The 9,387-nt window shown below is 42.7% G+C and overlaps 2 protein-coding genes across 5 annotated transcripts in view; both read right to left on the bottom strand.

Annotated features, from left to right (window-relative positions):
* Positions 1-20: 20 nt before the first annotated feature.
* LOC129159920 (zinc finger protein OZF-like) overlaps positions 21-9,387 on the bottom strand; it is a 10,852-nt gene continuing 1,485 nt past the window's right edge. The window contains exons 2-5 of the mRNA XM_070548290.1: positions 4,801-5,117; positions 4,542-4,704; positions 4,308-4,410; positions 21-2,071 (exon numbers count right to left, since the gene is read on the bottom strand). Coding sequence (XP_070404391.1) covers positions 714-2,071; positions 4,308-4,317 — 1,368 coding nt within the window. The 5' untranslated portion in view covers positions 4,318-4,410; positions 4,542-4,704; positions 4,801-5,117 and the 3' untranslated portion in view covers positions 21-713. The remainder of the gene's footprint in view (positions 2,072-4,307; positions 4,411-4,541; positions 4,705-4,800; positions 5,118-9,387) is intronic.
* LOC107376830 (endothelial zinc finger protein induced by tumor necrosis factor alpha) overlaps positions 7,072-9,387 on the bottom strand; it is a 12,881-nt gene continuing 10,565 nt past the window's right edge. For all 4 annotated transcript variants that reach the window (XM_054747311.2, XM_070548235.1, XM_015946135.3 and 1 more), the window contains one exon: positions 7,072-9,387. This exon is cut by the window's right edge and continues 1,723 nt beyond it. In XM_054747311.2, the coding sequence (XP_054603286.2) occupies positions 9,306-9,387 (82 nt within the window). In that variant the 3' untranslated portion in view covers positions 7,072-9,305.

The raw sequence follows: 9,387 nt of genomic DNA, 5'->3' as shown, positions 1-9,387 counted from the left end.
CCCACCCTAAACAGAAACTCTTCAGAACTACAAGATTCACGTGAACTCCACTTTCAACTTCAAAAAGTGTGATTTTCATCGAAAAGCTACAAGTTTGCAGTAGGGCAGGGTGATATGGCCTAAAATCAATATCAAGATATGTTGAGGATTTCACCTCGATAACGATAAATGGACGATGACTACAGGTATGCGCAGAAACAAAAGTTGTCCACTAGATGGGGCTGTCGCATGTTACGTTGAGTGACATTTTTATGTGGCTCAAGGTGGTACCGCTTCTTAAAGGGACATGAATTTTGCCAACCTACACACATCTCTTCTTTTTTTTTCATCAGATTTATTGACATGGAAATAATTATCTGGATAGGAGTCAGAAATGTTGATAAAGATACATTTTCGATTTATTGCCCAGCCCTAATTTGCAGGCATGATTACACCCTCCTTTGATTTTCACCGGGGCTTCCTCTTGGCACACTGGTCACCTTCCTCCTGTCTGGAGTGGTGTTTGTTACCCAGCTGGGTCGGGTGAGTCACTTATTTTTTACCATAAACTGGCACACAAGATGTGAAAACGACAAGGATCCCCTTTTAGTACTCTCGTAGTTAAATGATTACCCAGGGTAAACCAAAAATACTTTGCCGCCTCTTGGTGGAAATGGGAATTTAGTGAAATTTTACAATTTTGGAACAACAGCATGTGGTTCAAAGGCAAGAAATCACTTTTGGTATTCTTGTGGTTCAACAAGTTCTTTGTGTCTCAAGTGGACTTTCATGTGGCCATTTAAATGTGTCTTCCTGCTAAATGCTCGTCCACAGAGCTCACAAGCAAACGGTTTGCTTCCCATGTGAACCTTCATGTGACTGTTTAAACCTGTCTTTAGGCTAAATCTTTGTCCACATAGTTCACAAGAAAAAGGCCTGTGTCCTGTGTGGACAACGATGTGTTTGGTTAAAGTTGACTGTTGGCTAAACTGTTGTCCACAGAGCTCACAAGAAAAGGGTTTCTGTCCTGTGTGGACTCTCATGTGTCTGTCTACACTTCCCTTATGGCTAAATCTTTGTCCACAGAGCTCACATGCAAAAGGTTTCTGTCCTGTGTGGACACCCATGTGTGTTTTTAAATGGGTGTCTTGGCTAAATCTGTGTCCACAGAGTTCACAAGCAAAAGGCTTCTGTCCCGTGTGGACTCTCATGTGTCTGTTAAAAATTGCCTTTAGGCTAAATTTTTGTCCACAGAGCTCACAGACGAAAGGCTTCTGTCCTGTGTGGTCTTTCCTATGCAAGTTTAAATTTGTCTTTCGGCTAAATCTTTTCTCACAGAATTCACAGACAAAAGGCTTCTGTCCTGTGTGGACTCTCATGTGGTCGGCTAAATGAGATTTGGTTCCAAGCATTTTTCCACAGTCGTCACAACTAAATGATTTTTGTTCTTTCTGGACTTTCCTGCACGAGTCTACATGTTGCTTCACTCTAACACATTTCTTATTAACCAAAGAGCCTGAAGACCTTACAGCTGAATGACCTTTCACTCTCACATGTTTCTGGAGAGACCACTTGTGGAGAAACTGTTTACCACACTCGGGGCAGCTAAAGGATCTGTTGACATCTGACTCAGAAGACCTGCTCTCGTTCCAGTCATCATCTCCGTCTACAGTTTCAAACCCAGGGCCATCATCATCATCACCATCTCCACTAACTTCAGTCTCTGAAGAATCAGATGTTTGTTCATGAGGGTTCAGATCTGGGTTCCTGCTAGTTCCTGCTCCTCCACCAGTTTCTGCTGTCATCTGGTCAGCTGAGCTGCTGGTTGGAACATCTTTGTCTTCTATTTGTTGCTGATGAAGCTGTGAGACCAGAGGTTTCTCTTCATCATCCTCACTCTTTATAGAAACAGCAGTAACAGGAAACCCGACAGCTTCAGTCTCCTCCTTCAAACAGAGATGCTCTCCCTTCAGACTGGTCCAGAGCTCCTCCTGTTCCTCCTTTATGAGAAGACATTCTGGGTCCTGTTGGTCCACACCAGCACTCTGTTCTTCAGGAGCTTCTTCTTTAACCAGCACCACCTGTTGAACATCTGTAGGAAACACAGAAACACTTGATGCTAATTATACTTTATGTTCACAAATACAAAATCAAACTGGAAAAATCAGAACATGGAGCAAAAGTGTGTTGATTTCAGTATCCCTCCCTCCCTCCATTATCATATTATATTGGGTGGGGTTGCGGGGGGAGCAGCCTAAGCAGAGAGGCCCAGACTTCCCTCTCTACAGCCAGTTGGGCCAGCGCTTCCAGCGGAATCCTAAGGTGTTTCCTGTCTATACGAAAAAAGTAGTTTCTCCAGCGTGTCGTGAGTCTTTTTTTTTTTGGGTCTCCTCCCAGTTGGATGTGCCTGAGAAACCTCACCAGGGAGGCGTCCAGGAAGGATCAGATGCCAAAACCGCATAAACTGGATCCTCTCAATTGCCACTTACACACTGGCATCGGCTCCACTCCACTGCACCCCGACCACCACAGCCCGGCCGTGTTCGTTCCACACTAGCTTAGGAATGCGGACGTGATTGAGCACATGGGTGGTCTGTGATGTCATGAGCGCATCTCCGAGCACATGGGTGGTCTGTGATGTCACGAGCGCATCTCCGAGCACATGGGTGGTCTGTGATGTCATGAGCGCATCTCCGAGCACATGGGCGGGGCAAAGGAGTGTGGAGAAGTCTGCAGTGTCTCCATTATTAAACAAAAGCAGCCTGAGCAGTCTTGCTTTTCGAGACTCTGATTTTTCATCCTGCTTTGCTGTTTTAGGCAGCACCTGTGTGTGTGTGTGTGTGTGTGTGTGTGTGTGTGTGCCTCCTCACAGCAGTGGGATGGAGAAAAATAGCTTCAGTCAGAGGCTTAACTCCACAGCGTCCAGACCAGGCTCTGACTCTGGTCATATAGGGACCCAACAGCCCGTATCAAAGGGCCTGGTACCCATACTGCCTATGTACCACCCACAGCCAAAACTACGGTTCAGAGGTCAAAATGGATCAACATCTATTAACGTGAGCCCAGGCTGAGGACTTTCTCTGGAGCCAGCTCTGAAGCTCATTAATTATTAGGGGTGTCCCGATACAACTTTTTCACTTCCGATACGATATTGCTGCCTTCAGTATTGACCCATACCGATGTCAATCCGATACGGTATCAGCACAAGTCATACACACTTTTACCTGTTTCGTAGTGTGGCATGTATGAAAGGCTTGATCAAATGATGTTACTAAATCAGAGAACAAGAGCCAATAAAAGCAAGTGTGAAAATAATGGCAATTGTTTTTACCATTGGTTGTAAAAATGCAAACCTTAACGGACCGCCTATATCGGAGACGTTTGATGCAGTCCGATATAATCAGTTACAATGTTTTTGGGCCGATATCAAATTACTTTCGTTATTGGAACGGGACATCCCTATTAATTATTCAGAATTTTAAATGGTAAATAAATGGTAAGTGGCCTGTATTTGATATAGCACCTTTCTAGAGTCCTGGAACCCCCCAAGGCACTTTACAACACACAATCACACGCTGGTGGGGACGAGCTACAATGTAGCCACAGCAGCCCTGGAGCGCACTAACAGAGGTGAGGCTGCCGAGCACAGGCGCCACTGGACCCTCCGAATACCACCAACAGGCGGGGGGTTAAGTGTCTTGCCCAAGGACACAACAACAGTGACGAACTGAGAGGGGCTCGAACCAGCAACCTTCCGTTACTGTGCAAGCACTTGACTCCTGTGCCACCGTCGCCCCTTTAAATTCCACGTAAACAGAAAAGCTACAAAAAGTGAATGAAAAGATGCCCAGTTGTTAACAAATATTGGCGGCCTCTTAATATATAACCACTAAAATCAGGTCTAAAATACATGGGAGCAGGTCTAAGTCTCTGGGCGACGCCATACTAGATGCATGTTTCCTTTTACGGGAGCCCGTGAGGACAAAATGCATTTACTGATTAGTAACAAACGATTACAAAGCTTTCGTCATTCTTAAATGTTGCTGTTTTACACAGTTACCTCTTCACTTGTTGCCAGTGATGAAAGGGAGTCTGATTGCTAAAGTTTGCACTCCCCATGGCTTTTTGACCCTAATGGGCATCCGTTGGTAAGGTCTCACTCCAACACGAAAATACTGCTTGCCTGCAACGATTTAGGTATCTACTGGCCCCTATCACCAGGAAAAACACATACCGTCACTTAAACACACACACACACACACACACACACACACACACACACACACACACACACACACACACACACACACACACACACACACACCTACCTGTGTCCATGCTGTCCAGGTCCAGGTGGTGAAGAACACACGATGAATCAGTCCCAGATCCTGAAGTGGTAGCAGGTTTTCTTTAGCCGTGTTTAGCTAACAGCTGCAATAGAAACAAAGCAGGAGAGCTGATTAAGATGCTGCTTCAGAACAACGCAGGAGATTAAAGATCCAACGCTTTGGTTCTGATCAGCTGAGGACAGATCCAGTCTGGAAAAGAGGACCTTTGGTCACCTGAGTTCACGGAGTAGAGCTAACCGCTTTTTCCTCCAGAGTCACATTCAGATTCGGGGCTTTTCCGTCGGAGAGTGTGAGCAGGATGGATCAGAGAGCGAGCAGCGATCCTGCATCATGACCAACTCAGATGAGCGAGTCTGATAGAGGGAACCTCTTCAATCTGATGAAAGCAGCAAAACGAGCGCGTTTCTCAGAGAGGCCAAAGGAACAGCAGCAGATCCAGAGGGCAGGAAGTCTAGAGAAAAGCTTTTCTCACCCACAACCTGATTCTGGAGCTCCGATTGTCACGAAGACCGCAGAATATCTTCTCTGGTTCTGGAAAGAACTCCACCAAGTTGTTGAGGAGGAGAAGAAAGTTTCCACAGCCTGGTGAGAAGATTTCTGCAGCAGCAGCAGTTAGTCGCTTTAGCTGATCAACTCTCCCAGAGACTGAAGTGAAGACATTTTTACTGCAGAGCCTCAAATATTCTCCTCACACACCAGAACAACAACAAGCTAGCTCTGCTAGCAGCTTCCGGTTTCTGCTTTTTCCGGTGGTCGGTGACCAGCGTAAAGGTGCACTACCGCCACCTGCTGGAATAGAATAAAACACACCTGTGTGTTCAATTTCTGACTGAAAACCGTTACTTAAACTTTTTTTTTTTACATTTGTTATATTTTTTCAATAATAAACGGTTTCTTCAAAAGTCCTGACAGACAGGTAAAAAATAAATTTTCTTTATGATGTTCCATCATCTAAATCTGACCAGTTTAATTTTTCTCTTCACTTTATGACCTATAAACCAAATTGAAAACGACTTTCAGGCGAGTGTTTTCTGTAAAGAATGTGGGAGAAACGTCTATGTTATTTGTTTAGTTTTACATTCAGGCAGCCATGAGAAGCAAAAACAAAGGTTTGAAGAAGGTGCTGATTTGGTTTTATGTAAAGTTTGATGTGGCCACCAGAGGGTGATTCTCTTGTTTGTTTTCACTCACTGAGCACTGACAGGCCAAAAAAATAAAATAAGTTAATGCTAATTGTAATACATGTTCCACATACAATATACTGAATATTATACTATTTTATACTATAATATGTATTCAGTATAATGACATCAAACATGTATTATTATCTGCAGAGCACCATGGGTTAGAGTTAGGACGATTTCCTCCAATGGAAAAGAAATCCGCATTCAGTTGCTATGGGAACAGAGAGAGCAAAAGACAACGAGTCTCCCGCAGTCCAGCATGTAGCTTCAGTGGATGACAGGACAGCCCAGATCTCCATCTTTCCTCATGAGAAGCAACATTTTAAAATCACATCCAGGTTGGTCCACAAGTGCAGGAAGCATCTAGGTCGGAGATGATTCCATCCAGCTGTGCGGGCTTGCTACTGTAGCTCTTCTTCAGTCCAACATCTGGGCACATGTTGAGAGTTTAGAAGACCATGAGCAGGGGCGGTCCTAGACCATGTGGCACCCTAGGCAAGCTCAGGCTGTGGCACCCCTCCACCCCCACCCCCAACAAACACAAAAATACCTTGTTTCCAAATAGCTGTACATTTATTTAAACAACTATTTTAAATAATTTCAACAATATGAGCACATTTCTTTAAAGCTAATTATATTTGTGCTGAACTATTTTCATGGCTGGTCATGGCAGCACTTACATTTGGCAAGTAACTCAGTCCTTTGTGTTCAAATTTTCTTTTTAAGAAAAAAGTTTGCAAAAAATAAAAGACTTTTTTTAGCATGTCACCAATCTGCTTATTAATTAGAGGACCTCGGAGGTCCTCTAAATGAGAATGAGAATTGAACAAATGATGTTTTGTAATTTGGTGGTTTACGGTTTCCGTTGGCTACTCCTCTGGTTGTAACTCCTGTGCTGTTGGCTTTTACAATCAGTCTGCTCACCAGCTCTGGGACAAGGCCATTTAGACATTTGAATGTCCGTTTTACAACAGAGAAGTTTATAAAGTTATCGAAACTCAGGAGATTGTACTTCTGTATTTTGCAGTAAGGCCACTTCATTGGTTTTTGAACTTTTAGAGCTTGTTGTACAGACACACAATAGGTTTAAAAGCAAATTGGGTTGTTTGGCTGAAAGCGTTTCACCAAACCTAAATGGGAATCTTCCAATTGATTATTTCATGAACAGCAGTGATGCTGTTGTCTGACTATTTCACTGGAAGATCTTCTGCCTTTGGTCTTCTCGGTTTTTAGGAGGTCTACTTATTTTAAATTAAACTCTAAATTTGAGGATCTTGTAACAGCCTATATTTTGTAGTTTTATTGATTAAAACATAATAGGGAACCTAACTGACGCCCATCTACTTCCGGACCATGGGTCCTCCGGAAGAACGAACAAACGAATGCAAGTCAATGGGGCTAAAAACGCTATTTTCTAATTTCGCTTGATACGTGCCATGGATTTCACATATGATGTCTGTGAATTTTAACCACACATTTTGATACCAAGAAAGTGCTTATTTTCGAATGGAGAGAAAAGATATTTAGGTTTTGGGTGAAAATAAGTCCAGGACTACAAATGTGCTTCACGATAGTGACCTTATTGAACCAGACACGGACAAAAACAGAGGGAAAATGGCTGTAGGCTCAGCAAACTTGAAATCCTTCCTTCAGGAAGTAGAAACCACCATAAATCCGGCCATGCGGTAAGCAGCAGCTATGCTAGAGATTCTGTGGTGATGTCATATATGCAACGTGCCAATGTCTGGCTTGTAGTCACACTAATTACGAACATTTACAAGCTGACAAATCTCAAAGTACGTGACTGGTGTGGTCGAAACAGCCATAATTAGTTTTCATTTAAATTGCAGTACAACATAGCTCTTTTAGCCCCGTTGACTTGCATTCATTGTTTTGTTCTTTTGGGAATCCATGAGCAAACCGGAAATATCTATGAATGTATTTAATAAAGACACCACCTGCTTGGTGTCTTTCCAAACGTTTTTCATTGCTGACACCACCAAAGAACCATTTCTGTATGTAACTGAAGACAAACCACCAACATTAACAGAAGATAACATAATAACGTGATACAGTCATGCTTATTCACAGATAGTTTAGTACCTAGTAGAATTAACAGAACAAAGGAGGACCTGGCACAAGCACATTTAGAAGACAGGAAATCTGGTATCACAGCCGGTAAGATGGTAAAATGTTTACTGTAGGAGGCCATATTTTCAGACATTTTTCACTGTCTCAATTCGCAAGACGTGTGAAAAGTAGGGATGTTCTGATCAAATCAAATCAACTTTATTAATACAGTGCTTTCATACGTCCAAAAGGACAAACAAAGTGCTGTACACCAATATAAACAAAGCAATAAAAACAGACATACATTAAACCACTTAAATACCACAAAAAATTCCCAAGTACAGTTTTAGCTATCCAGACCAGTCTTGTTACCGCAATCAGATTAGATAAATAATCTGAGCGAAACCACCCACTATCAACCGGCCATTGATCATTATTGGCCAATCTTTGTGACAAATATGTGATCAGCAAATTCTGATCAATGCCTTTCACTGCCAATCATACCAGTCACTCATCTTTTGCCACAGGCACACTGTGTGCAGAGTCGCTTGTCCCTAGTATCCTTCGGACTGCATAAGCATGCAGTAGCTAAACAGAAACAAACATGTCTGCAAAACTTTTAATTCATGTACGACAGTGATGGTCAGGGGCTCCACCAGGGATTTTGGGCCCCATGAAAAAAATTACCTTGGATCCCAAGACCGAAAGGACGTAGTAGGGAACAAAAACGATAAACTTGAGCGACGTTTGAAGAGTGCCGCAAACAAGTATTAATAACTTCATATTTGTCTACATGGTTGCCAACTTTTTAATTTTTCCATGCATTAGAGTGGGGGAAAGGAGGTACCATTTCTCTTGATTTTAGGCCATATTGCCCGTTCCTACACTACAATATGTGGCTAGCAGGGAAGAAACAAGTGGCCGGTAGCTGTGGTTTGGACAGGCAGATCAGTGCAGTGACTGAATCAAATTTTTATCAGCTAAGAAGGATCGCCAAGGTTAGGAATATGCTGTCAAAAAAGGATTTTGAAACAGTAATTCATGCTTTTATTGCATCGAGGCTTGATAATTGTAATTCCTTGTACGTTGGCGTTACTCAGTCAAACCTTTCACGTCTTCAGTTGGTGCAGAATGCAGTTGCATGTTTGCTCACTGGGAAGAGAAAGATGGAGCATGTTACTCCTGTCTTGGGTACACTGCACTGGCTGCCTGTTCATTTTAGAATCCAGTACAAGGTACTTTTACGGGCTTTTAAATTTCTGCATGGCCTTGCTCCAGATTACCTCTCTGAGCTATTGGTTTTTCATTCTCCTCTGAGGTCGGCTGACAGGCTGCTCCAGGAAGTCTCAAGAACGAGACGTAAACTCAGAGGTGACAGGGCTTTTTCTGTAGCAGCTCCTAGGCTCTGGAATGCACTGCCTTTGTATATTAGGTCAGCATTTTGTCTGTCTGGCTTTAAATCTCTTTTGAAAACCTATTTTTACACTTTGGCTTTTAACTCAAAATGAGTCTTTTAGTTCCAGTTTTTAATTTTTATGTTGTGCATTGTTTTAATGTGTTTCAATTCTGTGAAGCACTTTGGTCAGTTTTGGACTGTTGTGAGGTGTTATATAAATAAAGTTGGCTTGGCTGGTGGGTTGTAGGTGGCCCTGATCAAGAGTAAAGAACTGCCACCAGAAGTACAAGACTGACATCTAGGATGTAAAAACTACAAGGATCTCATTTAGTGATCTTGTAGTAATATAAGTTCTTTATGTCCTGTGTGGACTCTTGTGTGTCTGTTTAAGTTTTCCTTTCGGCTAAAT

The sequence above is a fragment of the Nothobranchius furzeri genome, chromosome 2 (assembly GCF_043380555.1).
Source record: "Nothobranchius furzeri strain GRZ-AD chromosome 2, NfurGRZ-RIMD1, whole genome shotgun sequence".
NCBI lineage: Eukaryota > Metazoa > Chordata > Actinopteri > Cyprinodontiformes > Nothobranchiidae > Nothobranchius > Nothobranchius furzeri.
The sequence above is the reverse complement of the archived record's forward strand: the minus strand, read 5'-3'. Positions and strand labels throughout refer to the sequence as shown.